Source organism: Balearica regulorum, chromosome 25 (genome assembly GCF_011004875.1).
Source record: "Balearica regulorum gibbericeps isolate bBalReg1 chromosome 25, bBalReg1.pri, whole genome shotgun sequence".
NCBI lineage: Eukaryota > Metazoa > Chordata > Aves > Gruiformes > Gruidae > Balearica > Balearica regulorum.
The window spans coordinates 60,377-84,875 of NC_046208.1; the positions used below are offsets into that span (position 1 = coordinate 60,377).

At 53.1% G+C, this 24,499-nt stretch overlaps 2 protein-coding genes across 5 annotated transcripts; both read left to right on the top strand.

Annotated features, from left to right (window-relative positions):
• The first annotated feature begins 327 nt into the window (after window positions 1-327).
• LAD1 (ladinin 1) lies at window positions 328-12,082 on the top strand. Its single transcript, XM_010305814.2, has 10 exons — window positions 328-736; window positions 3,890-4,030; window positions 5,444-5,951; window positions 6,378-6,521; window positions 7,237-7,286; window positions 8,134-8,206; window positions 8,597-8,728; window positions 9,126-9,215; window positions 10,496-10,573; window positions 10,931-12,082. Exons 1-10 carry the CDS (start codon window positions 699-701, stop codon window positions 10,934-10,936), a joined length of 1,260 nt encoding a protein of 419 aa, XP_010304116.2. The 5' UTR covers window positions 328-698; the 3' UTR covers window positions 10,937-12,082.
• Window positions 12,083-12,527: 445 nt separating this feature from the next.
• Window positions 12,528-24,283, top strand: TNNT2 (troponin T2, cardiac type). 4 transcript variants are annotated; one of them, XM_075776046.1, is made up of 16 exons: window positions 12,528-12,662; window positions 15,091-15,149; window positions 16,278-16,295; window positions 16,944-16,973; window positions 17,730-17,786; window positions 18,099-18,131; window positions 18,659-18,694; window positions 18,990-19,011; window positions 19,977-20,037; window positions 20,165-20,281; window positions 20,659-20,736; window positions 20,889-20,999; window positions 21,410-21,519; window positions 21,969-22,059; window positions 22,613-22,653; window positions 23,367-24,283. In XM_075776046.1, exons 6-16 carry the CDS (start codon window positions 18,113-18,115, stop codon window positions 23,374-23,376), a joined length of 696 nt encoding a protein of 231 aa, XP_075632161.1. In that variant the 5' UTR covers window positions 12,528-12,662; window positions 15,091-15,149; window positions 16,278-16,295; window positions 16,944-16,973; window positions 17,730-17,786; window positions 18,099-18,112; the 3' UTR covers window positions 23,377-24,283. The 4 variants fall into 4 exon arrangements, with proteins under 4 accessions (XP_075632161.1, XP_075632158.1, XP_075632160.1 ...); XM_075776043.1 differs by having other exon boundaries at window positions 23,992-24,283; XM_075776045.1 differs by having other exon boundaries at window positions 16,947-16,973; window positions 23,992-24,283.
• Window positions 24,284-24,499: the final 216 nt, after the last annotated feature.

A 24,499-nucleotide genomic window follows, 5' to 3' on the forward strand; every position in this document is an offset into this window, starting at 1 on the left:
ACACACACACACCCCATGCTTCAGGCACATCCTCTGAGATTTTGCGAGTGCTCTCTACTGCAACAAAGCTCATTACAATGGAGAGGCCATAACGGCTCAATCCAAGATGTCCAGTAAAGGCCGAAAGGAGTGGGGCACCCTCCCATGTTCTTTGGAAAGGGCTGAACTGCACCCAGATGGAGGTGTTTTAATGACTGTTTTGGATCCCTGGGAGCCAGCCTCCTCCCACTCAGCCCAAGGTAATTCACCTCCTCCACCGGTGTTGGAGGAGTTGTTGACTGGTGGAGACCAGCTGGTAAAACAGGTTCTCTGCAGGGAGTTGTCTCCGAAACCCTGGGAGACCTGGATGGATCGAGCCCCAAGCACGGGTCTCCGCTCAAACCCTGGCACAGCAGGCAGCGAGGAGTGATTTGCTTTTGCGTGGCACTCCTGGGCAGGGCGTCTTTTGCACGGCGCCGCTAGTAGACAAATTACAGCCCTGCCTCTGTCAAGGTAGATAAGAAACCATGTGATGCAGCGTGGTGGTAAACGGGTTGCAGGCAGGGTAAAGGTGCACAGGGAAATAACCTTGTAGGGAGTTCCTCCATCCTCAGGGAGCAGAGTCTCCAGGCAGTGCAGATCCCCGCAAGTCCGACAGCACCTTGGCCTTGATGCCTGCAGAAGTGTTGGGGGCTCTCTGAAACTCACAAAAAGCAGAAATGTCTTCTAGCAGAAGGAACTGGTCCGGTCTCTCCAGGTAGGTGCTGTGGTTTAATGCTTAACCCTTTCCACTGGCGGGAGGGAGGGGGTGAAGGTGGGCTGCCAGCACTGCAAGCCTCAGCTGAGGGGCGTTGGAGAGGATGGGAAAAGGGGGCAGCTGCCGTGGGGTTTGTTGCTTGCAAAGGTGGTGCCAACCCCAGCAAGTGCTCGGCATTGCTGGAGTTTCTCGTGGGTGGGCAAGATGAGAGGCAGATTTGCTTCTGCTGCCTGGGGAAGCTGAGCACTACAGGAAAATGGCTCTGGAAATGCATCCTTGCCCTGTGTTGGATATATTTTTGGTCTGGTTTGCCTTTCTTTGGGGTAGAGACTAGCTGGCTGGGCTGTGCCTCCAGACTTGCTGGAGCTGGCTCTGGGGTTTTTTTCACTCGCCCCGTATCCATACAGCCCCTGGGAGCGTGTCCTGGCTCTGCCGTGCGGAGGTTGCAGCCTCTGCCCATCCGGTGCTGAGCAAGCCCTGATTCATCAACAGTTGCTGAATGATCCCCATGGCCCCGCGGCATTGGCCACTCCACTAGGTCTTTCCTAAAAAGTTACTTTGGCTCTGATGGGAGCCAGGGCCGGTGAGGCTTCTGAGCACTACGAGGTGAGTCAGGGGCTCACACAAAGCCTGGATGATTTGGGATCGCCCCTGACCTCCCAGATACCCTGGGGCACGCACTGCCGACTGCAGCTGCACAGGTGGGGTGACGGTGACTCAAACGCAGCTGTGCTCTCCCACAAAACGGAGCAGAAATCCTAGTTCAAACTAGTATTGGATGTGATGACTGAGACTTAATTGCAAACCGCAGTACTTAGTGTAAGACACCCACCTTGGCCAGCCCAGAAATGGGAATGAGGAGAGACCCTGTTGCTCGGAGGCTGCCAGCTCACATCCTGCCTCCTGCATGGATCCAGAGAACATCCCAGACCCATGCAGATCCACCTCCTCGGAGCCACGGACCTGCCCGAACGCAAGCCCAGCAGGGTCCTGCACCCAGGTTGTTTCACAACCCAGGAAGGCAGTTTCTCATTAGATGAGACAGTATTCACTGAAACAGCATAAATGTCAGATATCTCAGCACTAATGATTAACAGGGCAGGAGAGGACAAGGCAAGGGGAGAATCGCCAATCTTTTTTTATTCATCTCTTCGAGCTTAAAAAATGTAAGATGGTGAAAAATAAATCCCTCTTGGAAAAGAGGAGGGAAAGATTGACAAAGCAAATCCATAGCCTAATGGGTGGATTACTTAATTACAAATAATGAGAAACTGCATGTTGATAATGCCAGGTTATGTCCTACATCTGCAGGAACCAAGCAAATTCAAGGCAGGAAAACCTCATTTTCATTTTGAAGGAGCTTGTGCATGCAAAAACAAAGAAGAAACTGGCTCTCACATGGGTTTAAACTGGCATTAGCACTCCGCGCTGTCACTGCTTAAGGGACATGCAATGAGCACTTAGCAGAAGCACCTGCATGCATATCTCCCCATGCACGTGCTAACTTTGCTGGGCAGGAATGTGTGTATGCAATGACTGCTGCAGCACGTCACACCGGGAGATCACACCATGCCATGCAAATAAAGCTGTGCTGCCTTCCCAGTGCAGCTAAGCTGTATACAAATATGTACAGGGTCAGGTCCATGGGGTGAGCACAGCCTCAAGGAGCTGAACGAGGAGATGTCCCCCGGCAGGATTAGAGCTGGCTGGGGATGCTCACGGGCTCCCTGGGGTCTCAGCCTTCTCCATCCACATCTCGCCTGATGCCAAGAGCAGCATCAGGGACCACCCTGTGGCCCCCCAGCACTGGATCCAATTGCTGTTGGGGTGTGAAGGCTGTTTAGGGGAGCAGGGGGCGATGGGAATGAAGGCAGTGGGAGGAAAGGGCAGTACACCCCCTGGCATCGCATGTCCACAAACAGGTGCTGAGCTCTCAGCCGGGACCCGTCCCCCCTTTGCTCACCGTTCCGCTCTGCTGACCCTTTCGTGTTCCCCCACCTCCCTCAACCAGGAAGAACAGAAGCCGTGAATATTTGCGGGGGGTAATGTGGTTTAATTTATGACCCAGCTTTCATTACACAGTAACTTGTAAACCACACTGCAAGCCACCGTGTCCGCAACGACGTTAGTGATACAGCAGGCCCAAACCTGCTCTGACTTTCACGTTCTTAAAAGTCAAATTCAAAGTAAACCCTGAGTCTGGATGAAACTGGAGTGCCAGCTCCAGAGCTGGGACACTGCGATGGGACAGATCTGTGCCCTGTCGGGCTGTTGAGGGTGCAGGGAGCTCTGCTGGGACCCCTGCCTGTGTTTGCAGCTGGCTGAGGACTAGTGCTGTAGGTAAATGAACACTGTTGTGAAAAGCTCAATCCAGTCAGTAAAAATATTCTCCAGCAAAGCTCATGCACTGGCAGAGAGGGTGGGCATGTTTTGCACAGAGAAGAAGTGAAAGCCGGTGCTGTCCAAATGACTTTTTATTCAGGTTGACATTTTACTTGGTTTGTGCAATATAAAATCTTTGAATGACTCTTCAAAGATGATTATAAACCTTGTCTTTTTGGTACAATCTGTGATTACAAACAATTCCGAGTCCCTGCCATATGCAGGAAGTAAGAGGAGATCCTGCTGTCCCTGTTTCCAGGTAGAGCTTGTCAGCAGTACCTTCAGCCTCTGATGCTTTTGCATCTGAGGCTTTTTGCTCAATAAAAATTAAAATGCTATTGCCACAACTCACGCTGGGGCTAAAATCTTCTGCCACTAGTGGTTACCCTTCAAGTTTATGTGGTTGAGATCTATGTAGTGAAGCCAGGGTCCTGGACTTGCTGAGTTACAGGTTAAATATCCTTGCCCGAGAAGGTTTGCTTAACATAGGGATTCCTTTTAAATGAGTGCTCCCTCCAACAGAAGAAATTAGGAGTTGCAAAGTCGAGTGCTTGTGTTGGGAAATACCTGCATCAGCTTTGCGACAGACACCTGGCTCGAGTTGGCATCCTTCTCCTCCAGCCCCATGCAGCATCTGGGGAAGGCAAATTCTGTAAGCCCCTTACCCTTTGCCTGAGGGTGTTTTGGGCTCCTTTCTTGTTTGTCATCAGGGCTGCAAGCTCCCTGTGCAGGGCACAGCCTCACCATCATGTTATGTTTCATCCCAAACAGCCTGGCCAGGCTGAGGTCCCTTGAGGATGAAGAAGAGCAGCAAAGAGAGCGCCGGCGAAGGCACCGGAGCCTGCTGTCCTCCACATCAACAGATGAAGAACCTGCTAGTCCTGTGAAAGACACCAGTCCATCTTCCAGCAGGTGTGTGAGGTCCTGCTAGCATCAGTCTTACTCATGATGCTGACAGCTCACAGCTTACTGCCTTGTTTTTCTCAACCCTGAGCCAAAGCTGCTGCAGTTGGTGGGGTCTCTTCTGGATAGGAGTGGGCAGAGCTGTGGGAAGAGCAGGACTCCTTGTGCAGAAGGATGAGCTTCATAGGAGGAGTAGAAGAAGAGGGATATAGTTCTGGTACATTCAATCATGGGCCTTAACATGTCCCATGGCACAGGGAGCCAGTGTGCCAGGGTGAGGGTCGGTGCGGAGGTTGAGATCAGGTAGGTGCTGGCCATGTCCTAGTGGCACCTTCAGCAGATAAGAGCAGACAGGCACGCATCTCTGCAGGGCAGGTGGGCTGAGCATGCAGCACTTGGCTGGCTGTCCTCCTGCTCCTATGAACCTTGCAGTGATGTTGTATGACGTGCTGAAGTGAGGAGGTGACCCAAGGACTTTCCAGTGGTGCTTCCTAAGTCCCTTGCTGCAGGGAGCTGGGATTTGGAGGTGCCCTGATACCAGACTGCCCTTACACAACCTGACCCACTCTCTAAATTGAAAATTATTGCATATTGGAAATGTCCAAGATTTAGATGGCTTATGTCCACAGTGAGATGCATGGTCTATAGGTGTTTCTCTCTGCAGACATGATGGAGTTAGGATGCTTGGGTTGCATATGGGTTGAATAGGGGTTGGACATGGTTAAAATGAATAAGCTAAATAGAACATGTCCCCCTTCCCTGGTGCTAGCACGGGCTGGCCATGTGGTGACTAGAATTCAGGAGGAGGGCAAATATTATGCCATCTCCTTCCCTAGCCCTGGAGACTGTGTTGATACAGTCTGCGTGGCCCTGGACAAATTTCCTATCTGCCTCTTCCCAAATCCGGTACCCATGTTTGCCTGTGGGAAGGAGGGGAAAAATGACTGGTTTGCAGAATGTGTTGTCACTGTGGCAGATTGTCTTACAGCCAACACTTTAAATTTAAAGAGAGTGGTATTTTTTCCTGATCCACCAAAGAGCCACAGACACATGTCTCGTCCAGCAGTAGACCCAGCACACTGCTCTGAGCCCACAGCTCCTTGGCACAGGACTTGGCAGATGCTGATGTCCTGAGGTGAGGCCTCAGAAATGCTTAATCTCTGCCACAAAAGGGAAAGGGAAAAAAAAAAAAAAAAAAAAAAAAAGACTTTTAATCCAAACTTGTCCTCAGAGAGCCTAGCTGGGGTGATGGGAATGAGTGTGGCTGCAAGTCCTGGTCTGCATGGATGACTCCAGAGATGTTGGTCAGAGTTTTATGCTCCCCAGAGCCTTTCACCTGGGTTAACCTCACCTGCAGGATAAAAGCCATCTCTCTGGTCCTGGGATGCTGAGGTTTTCCCCTCATTTTGTGTCTGTCTCTAGACCTCAATCCCTGGTCAAGGTGGTGTCTCCAGAGGAAGAGGAAGAGCGTAAGCTCTCAGAGGTGCTGAAGACACAAGAAGGGAGACGGACAAGGTCCCCAATGGCTGTCTCCGAAAAGCTGAGGAAGGAGAAGGAGCAGCAGGAGCCAGGGGTGGGAGCGAGCCACGCAGAGGCAGGGATGCAACTGCACGTGGAGCAGGAGAGCATCCAGGCCGGAGAGCAGGGTCAGGATGTGGCCAAGGAGAGAGGGGACCCACCAGGAGACCAGCACCCGGAGCCAGCCTCAGAGAGAAAGGCTGTGGTGAGAGTACAGCTCCAGGACAAAGAGGGACAAGGTGTGGGGATGCCTCGGGGGGAGCAGAGGAAGGAGGTGGGGGAGCCACAGCAGCGGGCATTGCTGGAGCTGGGGGGCTGCCGGCTCCGTGAAGTGAAGATCCTGACCAGACAGGGAAGCCGTAGTAGGGAGGAGAAGACAGCCTCGGTGGTGACCTCATCTCCGGACCAGCAGGTGAGGAGGAATGGACAAGGCACCAGCCCTTGGGGTGCAAGGTCCTGGGTGCTGGGAGGACAACAGAAAGAGGGAAAGCCCAAAAGTACTAGGAGGGAAATGGGACCTGTGGGCTTTTCAGAAAAACCTTCGGTTTTTCTGAGAGCTGGAAACCACGAGGTGGTGGACAGGGTCCCACTACCTCGTTTCCCTCCCTTGCATGTACTACTATTCTGATCATCTTCTCTGGCAAGCCTCTATTTTCTTCCATTTGCTGAAGAGGTGTTGGGAGATTTGTGTATCCAAGTGAGACAGCCAAAGTTTGGAGGATTTCAGCCTCAAGCTCCTGCCTCCAAACCAGTTCCCACCCTGGCTGCTCTGCTCCCTGCACCCCAACCTTCTCTGCAGACTCTGCAGGGGTGCATCAGATGTCTGCTTCTTCCTCAGCAACCATCCAGGAATCCCTCAAAGGAGGTAATACAGCTGTCTCCCATCCAAGATAAACCTGCAGAAAAGTCAGATACTTCTCCAACTCATGTCACCTACAGCAGCTCCATCAAACGAACCAGTCCAAGAACTGTCTCCTTTCGGGTAAGGGCTAAAGCAAGTGGGAGAATGACACCCATTTAGGCAGAGGAGGATGGGGGGGAGGAAGGGTTGCTTTGGTGTCCAGGTTATGTTGGCAGAGCCTGTTCACAAAAGTGCATTCAAAATCCACCCTTGACCTGGGCATTGCCGCTCTGCTTCAGTCTTTCCTCCATTTCCCTTCTCCGTGTCTGACTGAAGGCCTGTGACAGTGAACATGTCCGTGTTCATATGCTTTGTGCTGGCATGGAAACTTGTGGGAAGTGATGAGAAAACAGGGAGCTCATTGTCCTCAGATTTTCCAGAGAGTCACAGGAATGACCATCTTCCCTCAAGCATTTCTAGTCTTCTCTGAGAGCACAGGATAAAAATAAAATCCATCCTCCATCTTGTCCTTGTTACACCCCTGAGCATATCTAAAGATCTCTGGAATAAAATGCTTGAAGAGGCTGGGAAAAAAAAGAGCTGACATCCTCCCTGCTGTGAATCAGGGCTGACTGGCTAGGCTTAATTGATTTTCATGGTGCTTTATTTGGAATAAAACTGTTAGCACTACAAAGTGTCTGTAGTCTGGAGAGCTTTGAGATATGAGATAACCTCTGCTGTGGGTGAAAATGGAACTTGCTTGAAAATGCAGGAGACAAGTTTGAGACAGTTTCTCCCATCTTTATCTTTGCTAACCAAAGATGGCTTCAGTATCTCCTCTCCTTGTGTCTTCCAGATGATCTCAAGAAATCAGAAAGAAGAAAACCAAAGCCCTCTCACAAGGAGGTCAGAACTTGTATTCATGTTACTTTGGTCTTGCTGGGTAGGAATTGTCATCCTTTGTTTCCCAAGGGAGGAGGAGGAGGTAATGGGACCTGGTACCAGCTAGTGAGTGCCCTGGCACAGGTCTGCTGAACATTGGTCCCCAGGGTGTCTGGCTGACTGGCAGCGATGCTTAGCAGAGGACAGGACAATGTCCAATGTACAGCGTGCATCTATACAATATCCTTCCCCCCACCCCCATCCCAGCTAGCCCCTGCTGTCTCTTGGTTGATGTAGTTTCTCATCAGTGCTTGTGTCTGCACAGGAGTGGTTAAGTGTTGAGTGGTGCTGTACCACAACAGGGTCCCATCCTTGGAGATATCAAAACCCACTATACCTGAGCAACCTGATCTGGCTTTGGTGGCCAGATCAATTGATCCTCCACATTTTCATGGCAAGGTTTGGACAGGTGGCTTGAAAACTCTTGAGGAACCAAGGGGTCAGGTCTGGATGCAGGGAGTCTATAGGATGCCCTCTCCCACCTGCAGAGCAGGGGAGTGGGGCTTTACAGGCACCTGGGTTTGCACCTATAGATACTATAGGCAAACTCATACTGATATTGGTGAAGACAGGGTAAACTGAGGAGGTCAGAGCTGTTTTTCAATGGACAGTGTGGCCCTAGTAAGATGGTGAGACCCAGAGATCTCGGTCACCAGCAATGAGCTGCCTTGGTTCACTTGGCAGGCAGATGCAGGAGTGCCTGGATTGGATGGGGTCTTCTCCTGCCAAGTGGAATCCCCCAGGACCATGGGCTGAGTCCCAGGAGATCCTGAGGGAGCTGGGTTCAACTCTCTCCCCTTTTCTTTACCAGTGCAAGTCTGAGGATCCCAGGTAGCAGCACCACCATTGGGGAGAAGCTGGAAAAGTACAACTCAGCCGTGCAGGTACCAAAAACTCTTGGCATGGTCCAGCTGGCATGGGAGGGATGTGTGCGGAGAGGGAGAGGGGTGGCCTGGAACTGAACAGGGAAGGGAGAGAGGGATTGAGTTGCACTGAACAACCAGCGTTAACATGGTTGAAGAAGATGGTCCCTGGCAGAAAAAGGGATCGGCCTGAGGAATTTAGGAGCAAGGAGGGGATATTCATTAGAGAGGGTCATGGGGATGCTGCACAGTCCTTCTAGGGGGCAGAGCAGCAGGGAAATCCCATGAGTTGGTGATGGGCAGGGAGGGAACAGACCCCAGTGGGCTCAGGACATGGGTCAGAAGCAGGACTTTGCTTTTTACTGCTCGGGGTGCAGCATGGTCCCTGTTGATGCCTCTCTCTCCTCCCAGCGCTCAGAGGTGGTGAAATCATCCCTGACTATTCAGAAGGGCCTCTTGATGTCCTCGGAGGGGGTGGCCAGCAAGCGCAACTTCTTTGAGGCAAGCGCTCCCTGCAAGGCTGAGCCGTTGGCTGTCAGGAAGGTAAGGAGAGGAGCTGGCCTGAGTGAGAACCTTCCACTGGGGTCCTGTGCCAGAGCAGGCATCAGCTTTCTGGACAAATCTTCCCCTGTTTGGATACCAGTGCACAGTCTGGAAGGCTGTTGCCTGGATGCAGTTTGGTGGGAGTCTGGTGCTTGCTGAGCAGTGCCAGGCAAGGCTGGGCTTGGGCACTGGTTGCCACCGAAACTGTGCTCCAGCAGTGTGTGGGTTCATGCCAATGCACTGGTATTTGAGGAGCTGGGATAGAGCCAGGGTGTAGGCTGGTCTCTGCCTGTTGCAGGTTTGCTCAGTCTCCTCATGCCCTGGGGACTGTTCCGGGTTATGTTCATGCAATGGGAGAGCTGGAGCTGTAACAATGGTGTCCCTCTCTGTGCCACAGGACAACCTGAAGATCTCAGGATCAGTGACATCCCGCATTAATCTGTGGATCAGCCGAGCTCAGGAGCCTGCCAAGGAGGAAAAAAGCAAGGTACTGGCTTGTGCTGACACCTCAGGCTAGAGCCCCAAGACCAGGCAACCTGGCAGGACATGTCCCTTCATATGGGCTGGTGGGGCTTGAAGGGCTGATAAACCCTTGGATGAAGCCATTAAAGGGTTTAAGAGGAGCTTAACCAGGGTTGGAGGTTTGGATGCTGCAGGGCCACCATGGAGAGATGTCAGGGCTTTATTTGTTGCTGTGCCCCAATCCTGATCCCAAAGTGTCTGAGGTAGCTGCTCCCAGCCCTTGGTGGTATGAAGAGGGAGCAGACACCAGCTGGGTGTGTGTCCCAGGGGATAAGCAGAGGGACCTGACCCTGACTGTCCACCCAGTGAGAGAGATCACTCCAGCACAAGCCCATCTCTACTAATGTCTGGAGGATTAGTTCAGACCTGGAGGCCACTGGGAGATGAGCCATATGCTCGGTCCTTCAGCTTGGAGACCTGTGTGTGCACTGGGAGGTCCTGCTGCATGTGGGGTGGAGTGATCTGCATTCCTGTGTGTGTCCCAGCCCCCAAAAGTAGGGTATCTTGTAGCTGTGAGGGCAAAGTGCCCAACTAAGGGGACTCAGGTCATCATGTTGCCACCGTGGCTGTTCCAGAGACATGGATGCTAGGGATGCTAGGCAACGTGGTCTAGTGGAGGGTGTCCCTGCCCGTAGCAGGGGGGTTGGAACTAGGTGATCTTTGAGGTCCCTTCCAACCCAAACCATTCTATGATTCTATGAAATGGACAAGAGACCCTTTGGCCTCGGGGTAGTTTACTGTACTTGCAAAGCAGAGATTCATCAAGTCCTGGAGAGCTATCACTGTTTACAGCAATAAGGTGTTTTGCCACTGCTTATAGCAGAGTGTCCTGCTACGTAGAGGACCAGAAGGAGCAGTTCCAACCCAGCCCTGGAGCCCGGACAGGCAAGCCCGGGCACCCCCACCGCTGAGCTGCAGAGATTAGCACTGCCCAAACGTGTCTGCACCAGGAGGGTGTGCTGGCTCTGTGTCTGCCAGGAAAGGGTTTGCTCCTGGGGTCACTCTTGGGTAAAGCTTGTGGCTCCTTTATCTGTTTTTCCTATAATAACGCCTGTTGCCATCCATCTCTGTGGACTGGAGCTGCACTTGGTTTTGAGGATCTACCAGGTGAAGGAGTTCAAAGGTGGCTAGTTTTACCTGGAGCACATATGCTTCAAGGTTTGGTTAAAGTCAGACCAAGGCAAGACTGCATATGATGCATGGGGAAAAATCTTCTTGTGCCACTTACAACCCTCCTGTTTGCAGGATATCAGGAAAATAAACAGCCTGCCGAACCGTGATGTCTGGGTAAAGCAGCCTGGAGACACCTCTGGAGACACGAAGGTAGGCATGGAGCTGCTCTGAAAATTGGTGCATTCTCTGAGCTAGGGGCAGAGCCAGAACCTGCCCACTGGTGCATCTCCCTGGGAGAACCAGGCCAAGGGAGGGAGAGGGGTCATGTGGGACATCCAGGACCCCATGACTTGGGGGAGTCAGCAGGAGGGGACAACTGGAGGCAGCTGTAAGGATGAGAAGGCATCTAGTCTGGGAGAGAAAGGGAAGTGGCATGTGGTGGGATTTAGGGGATGCCTGCCTACCCCATCCCCTATTCAGAACAAGTATGGTCCTGGTTAAAGTAGCTGCCTTTGGGGGGTTTGCAGCCTCAGGTCTGGTCTCACTGTTTCTCACTTTCTTTTGCAGTTGTAATAATCTCAGTTGTAATAATATCAGATGATCTGGGAAAAACTGTTTTGCTCTGAAGATCAAAGCCCAGCCCTACCCAACTGTCCAGCAGCTCACTGCCATGAGAGTCCCCTGCGCCATGTGTGGGTGCACCCCAGGTCTCTGGGGTCCTCTGTTTGTGGGATAGGAAGGAAGAAGGCTGGAAGATTATCCCTGCGCCCCCAGTCCTTACTCGCTGCCTGTCCAGGAGTGCCCTGGCCTGGAGGTTCCTTGCAAATGCTGAAGGCAGGCTCTTGACTCATTTCTCCACAACATCTCGGTGTTTTGGTCCTGATCTCTCCCTATGCCCCATAACCGTGCTTGCAAAGGGGATCAACCTATATGTCTCCCTTGCAGCTGGATGATGTCAGTGGAGCACGAAGCTGCCTGACCAAGGGAGTTTCAGCTGCACGTCCATGGGCCATGTCCATTCCTGCTGCCTGGCTCATGTGGGGTGAGGCAGATGTCACCTCCTGTCCCAGGCTGTCACTGCTGGAGGGGACTCAATCAAAGGCAAAGGCTGTTTGTAAAGTCACATGTGCACCGGTGTAGCTTGGAGGTGCCTCATGGAGGAAGGGTGGACATGATGGCCCTGGTGCTTCCCTCTGGCATGCAGCTGAGCTGTAGATGGAGATTTGGCCTTCTTCACTCTGCCCTTACCATCCCCTGCCCCCTACAAGCAGCAATCCCTTTCACTTATTGATACAGTAAGGTTGGGCTGGCCACGGCCCTATTTTGGGCATTTGCATGGAGCTGAGCATCCTGTGCTGGACCCCTTCTGCAAAACCCATTTCCCTCTCACCCTTCCTCCTGAGGTCTTTGCCCATGGCTATGCAGACCCCTGGCCCTGCAATCCCCAGGCTGCTGAGCCCACCCAACAGGGAAGCAGGGTGGTCTCTTGAGGACAGCTTTAACATACCACGGGCAGCCCATAAAACGATGCACAAATCCTTGTGCCAGGGCCATTCAGTGGGCTAGGGCCATGCCTTGAGCAACCATTGCAGTGTCCAAATTTGGTGTGGGACTCTACTGCTGCCCCTGGATCTGATGTTGCTTGTTGGGCTTTGGAAAGAACTTGGTTTTCTCTGTGCTTTTTTTTTTTTTCTCTAATAAAAGTTGCCCTTTCTAAGATACTCATGGTCACCTGCTCTGGGATCAAGAATGGTTTGCTTCCCTTCCTCTGATAAGATGAAAAAAGGCAAAAACCCAAGACAGATGTGTTCTGCGGGTAAAAGCAGCCTGAGACTTTTCCCTTCTCATTACAGCATCTTGTACTCAGTGCAGTGTCTGAACGAGCTCATGTTGGGGGCTGCGATGGAGGGTCCAGTCCTCTGCTCACACTGCTTTATCAGCGTTGCCGGCCCTAGAAAGTGACAGCTGACTGGCTTGTGTCAGCCCCTCGGGCACTCGCATATCTCAGTCCAGAGGGTTTAAAATAGCAAATCTCTGAGGCCACACAATAGCTTGGGCTTATATGGGCTCCTGGGGGGGGAAGGGGGAGTGGTGGAGGGGGCTGGGGCTGTGGCTGCCGAAATAGCAGCTCACAAGTGTTGCATTCCTCACTGGGCGCCGGGCACATTCCTCCCGGCGCTGCCCGCCCCGGGGTGGGTGCTGGAGCCCCCTTAAAGCCTCCTGTCCCCAAAGAGCATTTCCCAGACGCCCGCCAGCTTCCCCTCAGCTTGCTGGGATCTCACCGGCACCCCGCATAGAGGTAAGGCTGGGGCAGTGGGGTGCCTGCTCAGGTGTAGGATGCTCACCGGAAGGGCAGTTGTTAAAGATCCAAAAGGGATTTGGCGCAGGGTTAATGGTCCTCCCCAGCTGCTTGCACTGGGATTTCTTTTTGCCATGAAATCATTCCCACAGATAAAGCATCAGGACCCTCTCCAGGGGGCTGTATCTGCAACTTCCCCAATGCCTTTTGAACCACTCCGATATGTGCCAAAGTGGCTGAGAAGGATTTTGGCTACTCTGGTGGCAGGGAGATCTCATAGTTTGCTGTTCCCTGTGTCTCTGGAGGGACAGGAGGGATGCAATGCCCATGGGGCAGTCAGGCCAGCCTGGCCCTGGCTCACTGGCAGACCGTGGGGTGGGTTAGAGGTGGGATGCTCTCGTGCATGGTCTGACCCAGCCAAGCAGGAAGGGAGCAGCAACATGATCCATGCTGGAGCAAATGCTGGGAAATGGAAGCTCCATGTTTGGGTGGCCTGGAGAAAAGCAGGCACTGCAAACCGTGGAGGGTTACTCAGCCTCAGACATGTAACCAGTCAGCCCTGAGCTAATGGAGAGAGGGGTTGTAAGGAGCGGGAGGGATATCTGGATTATTTAACACACAGCAAATGATGGTAGATTTTTTGCAGTCTATAATATGTGCAATGTTTCCTCTTGAAGTCTGTAATATGTCTGCTGCATTCTCTTATTTCTTTCAAAACAAAATTTCAAAGCTTTAATGGAAAGGTTTCTCTGTTTCTTTTCAGAGAATGGATAAATATTTCCTAGAAGCACTTTTTTTCCTGTGCAGCCCTTAACAGTCCTGGTTTTGTTGTTGCTCCTCAGCAAATGCTCTGTGGGATTTGGTGATATATGAGATAGGAAGTGAATGGAAATGTAGAAATAAGCTTTCACAAATGCATATTTGTGCTGTTGAGGCCAGGAGAGAGTCTCCTCTCTTGTGTTGTGAGAGGACCACATGAAGTCTTGGGTGCTCAGAAGCCACAAAAAAGATTTGGCCAGACTCTGGGGGTAGCAGGACCATGCCTAGCCTTGGGGGGAAGCAGGGCCAGGAATTGCTGTTTGAGGAGGAAGAGCCGAGATCAAGGGGATGGTGCTGGAGGCGGATGCTTAGGTCCAAGCCCCAAATGCATCACAGGGAAAGGAATTACAATGGCAGAAGCAGGCGGCAAACCCAAGGCAGACAGGGCTGAGTTCTGACTTCATTCATCTGCAAAAAGCACCTTCTGAGTCATTGCTCAGAAGTGAGATTTGACAACTCCCCGGGAACCACGGGTATGCAGCGGCACCCCTCCTATAACACATCTTTCCCATGCTTGCGGATTCCAGTCCTGGATTCAGCATCTTGAATAAGAGATCCTGAAGCCTGTCCTACCCATCTCGGGTAATAAATGCCCAACAGATGTAGCCAGGGCCAGTTGTTCCCAGACACCCGGCAGGAGGAGAAGTGAAGCAGTGCTGCTCTGGGAACAGGTGGCTCAGCACATGGAAATTATTTCTAGAGCTGCCTTGCATTTTCCCGCTGTATCTCAGCTTTGTTGAGGTCTGGCACAAATGCGAGCAGCGGATAGGCTGTGCAGGGGCTTGGGGCTGATGCTCAGGCCTGCTCCAGGATGCCCAGGGTTGGGGCTGACCATGGGGCTGGTCTGTGCAGATCTTGTGGTGGAGCAGCAGGTGGAAGCTAGATGAGGTGAGACAATGAGTAAAGTCATCCTGACCAGAGCTGGGAGGTAGATGGGTGTGCTGGGAAGATGAGTGCAGCTGTTTCTGCAGAGTTACTAGCCCTATTGCTAAATTAGGCTGTGACTTACTCCTTTTACCTAACCTCAGCCTCAGGGCCAAGATCAGGAGAGAAATGCTCCTGCTGAGCCCAGATCGTCCCTTTCCAGAGCACCCCCTGCACTTGGAGGGCTGGGCTGGGAGGTTTCACTGAGATCTCATGCCATGGCTTGTGCAGGACCATAAATTTGAGATAATGGGACATCCCTGCAAGTTCCTATATCCCAGCTGAGCTAAGAATAGTCAGGAAGCAAAACAAGCTGAACATTATAATTGGGTTATTTTCCCATGCCCTGAGCAAACACAGCACCCTGAGATGGCTGCAGTGAGGGGAGCTGCATGTCCTGGACAGGGCTCCTGACAGCACTTATCAGTGTTGCATGAGGCTCTGTCTAATATCCTGCCTCCTGTTTGGGGCAAGCTGTGATCCCGGGACGGGAGGGGAAGGGGGAGCCTTATCTCTGTTGAGATAACACTGTCACAGCCTGGCTGGGGACAATTCAAAGCTCCAAGTGCTTTGGAGAGGCACAGCATCTCTGTGTCCATGTCTCGAGTGCTGGAGGACAGGCTGTGCTTGTCCTTATCTCAGCTCCTAACCCTCACTTTTTCCAATCTGCCTTGAATTCTGCTAGATAACCAGGCATGTCGGACTCCGAAGAGGTTGTTGAAGAATATGAGCAGTAAGTGGTCTGTTTTTAAACACCCTTTCTTTCTCCTTATTCTTGTCTTCCCACAGGGTTGCACCATTGCTTAGGGGTGTCATTCAAGAGGCACCAGCTCTCGTCATTACCCCAGCACCCAGCGTGAAAGGGCCTTGGGATTCCCCCACCCTGTGCCCATCTGCACCGCTGCTGTGATAGTGCCGAGACCCCCAGCAGTGGGGAGTTTTGCGTTAGCAGCTGTATCAGCACATGTATGGCAAGGGACAGTCCCTGCATTAAACTTGCTGCAGTCCAAACCAGTGAGATAGAGCTGGGAAAAGCTGACATCATCAGTCTGCTGCTGCTGCTGCTGCTGGGGTCCTACTGCCACATCCAGAACATCACTCCCCAGGGCCCAAATTTGAGGGCAACTTTTGCTAGTGAGGGCTGCTGGACCATGAGGCACACCCTGGAGAGAAGGGGCTCAATATCCCAGCTGTGTGGTTATAGGGATCAGTCCAAACACAGCTCCTACTTCTCATCCACCAGCAGAAAATGCAGATCTGAATCCTTCTCTTATGTTTAAATGCCACGACAGACTCGCATATCTCAGCAATCAGTCTGACCCCTGAGCCCAGTGTCCCCTGGACATACATGAAGACACTGCACATCTCCCCCAAGGTCAGAAAAGGACTTTGGGGCAAAGGTGGGATGGGAGATGCCTGTTTCTAGGATTACAGGCCATGGTCACTCGATCTTCTCAAGCTACAAAAGTGTTTTGCTCTGACCACTGTTGAAGTGTCAGTCGAGCACTTCAGCTCCTGCTCACTGCAGCCTGCAGGGTGATTTGGGTCTTGGTCCATCCCCACTGCCACCTTACAGCATGCCACACAGCAGCCTGCCCAGCAGTCATTGCCTATTCCTACAAAATAGGGGAGCCAGACTTTAGGAAATTTCAAATTCCCCTTTGGCATCACTGATGGACACATGCGTCCCGTTGCAGCAGATTGCTGTAACTCTGCAAATTTGTGTTGTGCTTTGCAGGGAGCAGGAAGGTAAGAGGACGTGGAGCATCTGCAGCTGCTCTGAGGCTGAAGCTAAGAAATGATCAGAGTAACTTCAATAACCTGCGTCTTTTTCCCTTCCCTCTCTCCTGTGCGCACATGTGCTCTGTGAAGAGGAGTACGTAGAAGAAGGTAGGTGTTTCACTGGCAGTTGCAAGGACCAAGAGACAAATGCTGTTGGTTCAGTAGTTTGCTTGGGTGGGTTGTGGTGGTAAGCTCCTTGACTGCAATGAGAAATCATGACCAGAAAAGGCAGATAGGACTATGTTCTTGATTTCTCCATCTGAAACATCAGTAGGATGAAAACCAGCCTGAATTTTCTCAAGATCTCTTGTGAGAGTGATCCTTTGACTCAAAACAGGGGTGGAAGTGCTGGACTCAGGCTTTCGCAGAGGTGTGAGCACAATAACTCAATGGAAGCTGGAGCCTCAGCTGAATGTATATTAACGATGCTCAAGCACAAACCTCCAACTGCCTCAGTCCAATGAAGAAGCAAACCCCATGGTGCACACAGTCACCCTGGGACACAGCTGGGCTGTGCATTTAGGGCTGGGTTTGGGAGCTGGGTTTTGCTGAGCTTCTTGCTGCTCCACGGCACTGCCAGGCAGCCCAGGCTGCTGCACGGCAAAACGTCCTGAACATTAAAAGCAAAGAGAGGTGCAAGGGGAAAACCACTGCAGTGCTAGAGTCCTCATCTCATGCACGTCATAGCTACACTCCACAGCTTTATGGTGTCTGACTAACCTCTGCACTTATTCCTTTCCCTCCTCCCTGGCTCAGAAGAGGAAGAATGGATAGAGGAAGAAGACGGTAGTTATTGCACCTTTCTTTATTTCATCTCTCCACTGCTGCTGTGAATATGTCGTGGGTTGGTGTGTCATTTGCCTACCCCTGGTTGGGAAATGGTTTTCTTTCATTCTTCCACTTCTCTCTCTTGTTTCTTGCACTCCCCCCTTCCTGCCCTGCTGTGCTGTGCATATCTGCTCCTGTGTCTGTGGCTTCTCTCTTACATCTATCAACCAAATGCACTCGTGGTTTGCTATCTTCTTTTTTTTCCTTCTCTCTTGTGGTGGGACCACAAGTCTCCCCATGACCTGTGGGCCCCAGCATCGCTCTGACTCCAGTGGAGGACTCCTGCGGGGATGCTGCTCCCTCCAGTGGAAAAATGCTCCAACAGTGTCATAAATAAGATTGTGAAGGTGCCGAAGGCACATTCTTTAATGCTAGTCAGTCTTGTTCTTTGCTGACTAGAGGACAGCAATAGAAATCTCTCCTCCCCTCACCGGGGTCTAAGAGTATGGATAGCAGGGGAGGGAATGAGGGACAAACCAGAAGGTGGCTATAAATCCTTTAATTTTTTTTTTTTTTTTTCCCCTACCCAAGCACAGAGACCAGCCTTTGGGTAAAGGTTAGAGTGAAGTCCTTTGCTTTCTGAGCCGCTGCCTCTTTCTCCTGCGGCTACATCTGCCCCAGGTCGGGTCCATGCTGCTCTTGTCCTGATACTGGGGTCCTTAGGGAGCCATGGGAGTGGTGGCTGTCGGACTCACGCTGCCCGTTATTCCACAGGTCAGGAAGAACAGGTAGAGGAGGTGGAGGAGGAGACCGAAGAAACCAGGGCAGAAGGTACATGAAATAATGCCAAAAATGAGTTAAGCCTGTTCCACCAAGAGGTCCCCGTAGCCTTGGAGGGGGGATTTCAGAGCTGGGGTCATGCTCTGATGTGTCTCACCATCCAAAGAGCACTGGACTTCATGAGACCTCTCTGGAGCAGACTGGCTTGCCTGATGTGTGTCCCTGTGCTGTCATGGCTGGCAGGGCAGTCTCAGATCCTAGCCGTGCTCCCCAAATTAGGGTGCTGGGACCCCTCTGTGCTGGGGGGGAAGTGGCTGCCCTCACCCACGGATGCTTATATTCTGCCCATTGCTTTTGAAACAGAACAAGAAGATGAAATGAAAGCACCAGGAGAAGGTAAAGCAGAAATGGAGGACGGGCAGTTTTGGCCATTTTAGTCCTGATCCCAGTCCCCCAAGACACTGGCCCCCCTGGGGTTTTCAATGTTGAATCAATTTGCTGCTGAAGAGAGAGAATCAGCAGTAAAAGGGGCAGTGCTGCCGTGGTCCTGTCCTCTGCCAGGGCTGGGGCAGCAGCAGGCCTGCAGGAGGGGTGGCTTTGTGCTGCCTAGGTAAGAAATTCACCCAAAATACAGGAGAGGGTAGTACTACTCCTTTCCCAGCCTGAGCTCTTGCAAAGCTTGTCAGGGTTTGCAAGGTCCTCCTGGAGAGGACCTTGGGCTTTTCTGGTCTGTCTATGGGTGAGGGGTGTCTGTGAGGGATCTGCTCTCTCCCTGTTCATCCTGGAGGGATGGAGCTGGGTTTTGCAGTGGGGATAAGCACAGGGCAGAGGTAAACAGCCTGGCCGAACCACCCTGCTGTGTCCATGGTCAGGATGCACAGGAGGGCTGGCCTTTGGGAGCCAAAGCATCATGTTTTCCACAGGTGGAGAGGGGGACCGGGAGCAGGAGCCTGGGGAAGGTGAAGTATCCATCCTCCTCCCTCTCTGGGGTGGGAGGGTCTGTCCCTTCACCTGTGTAAGGAGGTACCAAACACCTTTCTGCTCAGTCAGGAGCATCGACGTGTGTCTTGGGCTTTGGCACACAGATGGACACCTCACTGCATGCCTTTTTGCTGGAGGATGATCCACAGTGCAGCCTGTGCTGCTGGGAGAGAGGAGTAGCTTGACTCATTGTTGTGGGTTTTGGGTCAAGGTGTGAAAGCAAATGCCTCTGTGACACTAACGTCTTTCTCTCCTGCTTCTGGGGACCCATAGGTGAATCGAAGCCAAAGCCCAAGTAAGTATCAGTGCATTTTCTCTGGAACTAGGAGCTGTGCCAGGGCAGAGGCTGCATGTGATGGGCTTAGCACCATGATCCATAAAGGGCATGGGCCAGCAAGGCCTCAAAAGCATGAGGGGATTGGACATGGAAAGAAAAAGGGAGAGAAAACAGGCAGATAAACGTAGAATATGAAGAGGATCCTGAGAATAAGGTTGTGAAGCATTTTGTGTGCTCCTTGGAGGAGGTCCAGCTGCCCTGTGGCCCTGCAGTTGAAAAAAATCTGTGCACCCCAGCCCAGGGTACATGGTCCGTGGCACAGCCAGAGTCTTGCTTCACCAGTATGCTCCTGGCCATGACTGGCAAGAGGCAGTCATTTGCATGGGTGGCAGCATCCCCAGGACAGGAGCACCTGCCTGAAGAAGTGGGATGATGAACCATTGCCAGGAACCTGAGGGACCTCATGGACCCCTGAGATGCTGCAGTCTGGGAGGCAGATCTGTCCTCAGCCACGATCTCTTCATCCCTTTATGTCTTTATGTGCCCCTGCTGAGCATCTTCTGTCCTCCCTCAAGCTCACAGAGGATGAGAGGATGCTTTCCAGCACCCTGTGCCAGGTCACACTGGAGCATACAGTTGCTCTGTGTGCTTTTGGGTAAGCAGTGGGGTGGCTGCCAGCCCCAGGGTGCCTGGCAAAGGGTCATGGCCAAGTTGCCTGCAGCTTGCAGAGTTATTCCAGCCATGTGGGTGCCTTGGAGTGCTTCCCAGGAATGCCAGAGGTTTTCCTCTGAGGTTGTCCAGCTGGCAACCTCCAGCAAGCAGCATTACATTTCCCTGTCCTCAAAATGTGCTCAATCTGCATCCCCAGGGGCTGCAAGGCTCAGAGAGGAGGGCTGGGTAGATCAGTGCATGGACGAAAGGCACCGTCCTGTCCCAGGTATCTGCTGCAGGCTCACCATCCTCCTGCTCACCTTTGATTGCAGGGTCTTCATGCCAAACCTGGTGCCTCCCAAAATCCCAGATGGCGAGAGACTGGATTTTGATGTGAGTAGTGCGCTCAATGTCAACCTCCATGAGGTGGTCCCCTCACACTGTGCCCAGCAGTTCTGCAGCTCCTGGAGGGCTTCACTTGTGGGACTGTAGCCATTGCCGCTGTTTGTGTCTGGTGCAGGACATCCACCGCAAGCGTATGGAGAAGGACCTAAATGAACTGCAGGCTCTCATCGAAGCCCACTTTGAGAGCAGGAAGAAGGAGGAAGAGGAGCTCATCTCCCTCAAGGACAGGATTGTATGTCTGCAGCCCTACCTCTGTATTGCTATTGCCACTCTCTCCTCTGTGGGCGAACAGCCACAATCCTTTCCCCACAGTCCCGACCACCAGACCTGAGGCATCCCATGCCCCTGCAAGACAGAGCCTGAGATCTGAGCCAGATTTTGCACCCCAGTCCCTGGGAAGCCCCTAGTCTGGCTGCTGTGATGCTGTGGTGCTTAACAGAGATGCACCTTCCCCTGTGGGCTCTGGTCCATGTGCTCTCCTGAGAGACGTGAGAGCAGCAGATCTTCCCTTGGGGCTCTCAGGGATTTTGGGGTCAGGGATGTGTCCCTAGGGACAGAGAGGATGCAGATTTCCTGGGGCATCCAAGCCAACGTCCTCTCCCCCTGCAGGAACAGCGGCGAGCAGAGAGAGCAGAGCAGCAGCGGATTCGCAGCGAGAGGGAGAAGGAGCGACAAGCCCGCATGGCCGTGAGTATCTCTCCAGGGCTGGGAGGGTGGGCTGGTCCTGGGTAGCACAAGCCTGGCCGCAGAGCACATGGGAGCACGAGCTGTGTGAGGCATGCAAGCTGGTCCATGAAGTCTCTGTCTGTCTGGTCCTGATCCACTTCTGATCCTGGCAGGAAGAAAGAGCTCGCAAAGAGGAAGAGGAGGCACGGAAGAAGGCTGAGGAGGAAGCGCGGAAGAAGAAAGCTTTCTCCAACATGCTGCATTTTGGAGGCTACATGCAGAAGGTGTGATCCTACCCCGGGGGGTTGCAATGAAGCTGCTGGTGCTCCCAGAAAGGGCTCAGCCATGGGCTGGCCTCACAGCACTGTGCACGTTCTCGGTGCTCGTAGACTGTGGCTTCTACAAGCAGAAGAAGACAGGCCACCACGGTTGGGTCACAGCAGTGGTTAGAGGGCCAAACTGCTCTGAGAGCTCTGCTTTGCAGATGCTGGCCAGGGGTGGTCCAGCTTTGCCTCAGGGACAGGGATGGGGGGCGGGGGGGAATGTCTTGTTCACTGCTGTCAAAATTTAGTTGAGGACTTCCTGTGCTTCTGGAGTCCCAAAAGATGAGGGTGTTGGGGGCAGAGCTGGTGGTATGGCCAGAGCAAAAGCTGGGCAGATTTCCTTCCCTCCAATGGACTAATGGTTTCCTCAGTCAGAGAAAAAGGGTGGGAAGAAGCAAACAGAGCGGGAAAAGAAGAAGAAGATCCTCAGCGAACGGCGGAAGCCCCTGAACATTGACCACCTCAACGAAGACAAGCTGAGGTGAGCATGAGCTGCAGGAGGGGCCTCCAGCACAGAGGCTCTGCTTTGGGTCCCACCTCCCTGGGCAGGATCCAGGGCCAGGGCAGCCTGCCCGGGGCTTCCAGCCCAGACAAGAGGATGATGGCACAGCTGGGAGATGGGCTGTGACACCCCATGAGGGACATGGGCTCTGTGGCTGGGCCACCATGGCCAGGCTGCTGCTGACATCACTGGCCATCAGAGGGAGCCACGCTCACGTGTGTGGGGCACACCTGTCCCCAGCCTCCCAACCTCACCCATGGCTCTGGTCCACACATGGGACTGGCATCGGTCCCTCGCCAACACATCCCTGGCTGGACATGGAGCTTGCAAAGACCCGTCCGGGGGGAGCAGGCAAGATGTTGGCATCACTGCCCTGTCCCCTGTACCGATCTCCCTGTGAGCCACATCCCTTTTCTGCACTGGCACAGGGACAAGGCCAAGGAGCTATGGCAAACCATCCGCGATCTGGAAGCTGAGAAATTTGACCTGCAGGAAAAGTTCAAGCGGCAGAAATACGAGGTGAGCTGCGAGATGAGCAAGCTCCATCAGCTTGCTCACCCTCTGTGTGCCTGGCTACTCCTTCTGCTCCCCATCTGGGAGACGAGGTGGGTTGTCTGGCTGATGGTGCTGTCGCAGGGCAGCTGGGTGTGTCAGAAAAGGACTGTGCCCCCCTTGTGCATGGGTTGACAAACATCAACAGGCTCTACAACCATTTAAAACAAATCCACATCTGCCTTCCTCTTGACAATGAGCCAGGATCAAGCCAACCCCCCCAGTGGCTGCCAGCCACCCTGGCAAGGCTGAGCATACAGCTGTGAAATGCTGGAGGATGTGGCAGCTGGTGAAAGGGGCTGTGTGGTAGCCCTGTGACCTCCCAGCTCCTGGGGATGTGTGCTTTGCACCACAACAGGCTTCCCACTGTGCTGCACATCACAGTCCTGTGCTAAACCCCACGCAAGAACCACTGGAGAAGAGAGAGCAATGATGCACCTTCACCCCAACCCTCATCCCCAGCCAGTCATGGGGCATCTTGCAAGGCCTCACCATCCACCTGCGTTTGTTTCTCTTGCAGATCAACGTCCTCCGAAACCGTGTTAGTGACCATCAGAAAGTGTAAGTCCCCAGGCAGGCTGAGCATCCTTCCTCGATGCCTCCTGGTCTTCAATCTCCCTGCTCCCCTGGCCTCAGTTCCCCCTCTGTGTATCTCCTGACTCTCTTGCACCATTGCAGAACCACCTCCTGTCCTTCCCAATCCTGCCCTTGGTCCCACTGGTACCTGGTGTTCATGGACCTGCACTTTGGCCCAGGGACCTCGGTCCATGCTGCTCCACTCCTGTTGACAGACCCCCATTTCCTCCCACCTCCACCAGATTCCCCCAGCCCCAGAGACCCCAGCTGGAGATGGACCCCCAGGAGACCCCACCTCTGCACCTGGAGCCTTGTATCCTGTGGGGTCCTGCCAGCCTCCAGCTGTCCCCATCCCTGCAGTGGCTCTGCCCAGCATCTCGGAGAAGGTGCTGGAGATCCCAGCTTGTGTAGGAGGGGAAAACCCTCAAGCTGTGCGAGCTGCACAGACCCACAAGAACAGGGGAGCCTGTCCCTGTGCCCATGTCCCCTGCACAGGACTGAAGGACCCTTCATAGGAGGGTGGAGATGGTTGTTTAACGCCCACCCTCAGGAGCACCATGCTGCTCTCAGATCCCCATCCCACCCCGTCGTCTCGCATGAGAGGTGCTCAGTCTGCCCCGTGTGACAATCAGCAGCATCCCTCCCCACTTACACCAAATCTCTTTTCTCTTCTGCTCCAACATGGCCCGTTACTGCAGCAAAGGGTGAGTACAGGCGTTTCCTGGGTGCCGTGTGTCTCCCACTGCACGTGTGCTGCATTGACACCGGGGCTGACATCGGGCTAGCAGTAGGGCTGAGGACTGGCAGCCAGAACTGGGCTGGTGACTCTTGGGATAATGTGCCAGAAATGCCCTTCACTGTCCACCTGAGCCTCCTCCTCTCTGCTGACCCATGCCCAGAGGAGTGCCTGTTCCCCTGATGCTGGTTGAGGAGAGCGATGTGGTGGGTCCTGGCTAACAGCTTCACAGCTTCTGGTTCCTGGGAGAAGGATCCTGCAGCCATCCTTATCCCTTTGCAGCCGAGATCCAACTCCTTCATTTCATTTGGGAGGGAGGAACAGGGGAAGGGAATTGGGACTCCTTAGAAACACTTGGCAAAATGCATGAGCTTCTTCCCATGGAGTCCCAAAACACACAGACTCAGGTCCCAGAATTTTACCTGGGGCCACTGAAGACTTTCTTCCCCACAAGGCAGTGAGCATCAACCAGAGATGGCTTGGTCCTCTTTGCAGGGCCTCTGATTCTCCTCTGACGGCACCCACTTTCTCCTTCCTTTCTCGGTCACTAATGCCTTTATGCACGTGATTTTCTGCTTCCCTTCCAGGTCAAAGGCTGCCCGTGGGAAGACCATGGTGGGCGGACGGTGGAAATAGATGACTCAAAAGGCAAAGGACGCTCAGCCACAGAGGTGTTACTGCCTTTTGGTCGACCAGCTGGCTTCCCCAGGTCATGGAGCCTGCATCATGCACCCACCTGCCCTCCCACTGCACAGAGCAAAGACCTTGCTGCAGGCACAGTACTGTCTGTGTGGGCAGATGCTTCGCGTGGTGCCATTTCTCATCTCTGCACCCCCAGTTGATGTTGTGTCTGTAAATAAAAAGAATGGTGAGGGGGCACAGGTGTTATCCATCCTGAAGCTCTGAGTCCAGAGGAAACAGGCACAGGACAGCCCCAGCAGAGCTTGACTGAGCAAGTGCAGTTGCACACTCACTCCCTGGGGTGCAAGAGGATGCAGCAACCATCCAGGACCTCCTGAATAACATGTCCCCTTGCCTCACAGCATCTCACACCTGCAGTCCTTGGGAAGTTTTGTAACAGACCTCAGTGGTCTG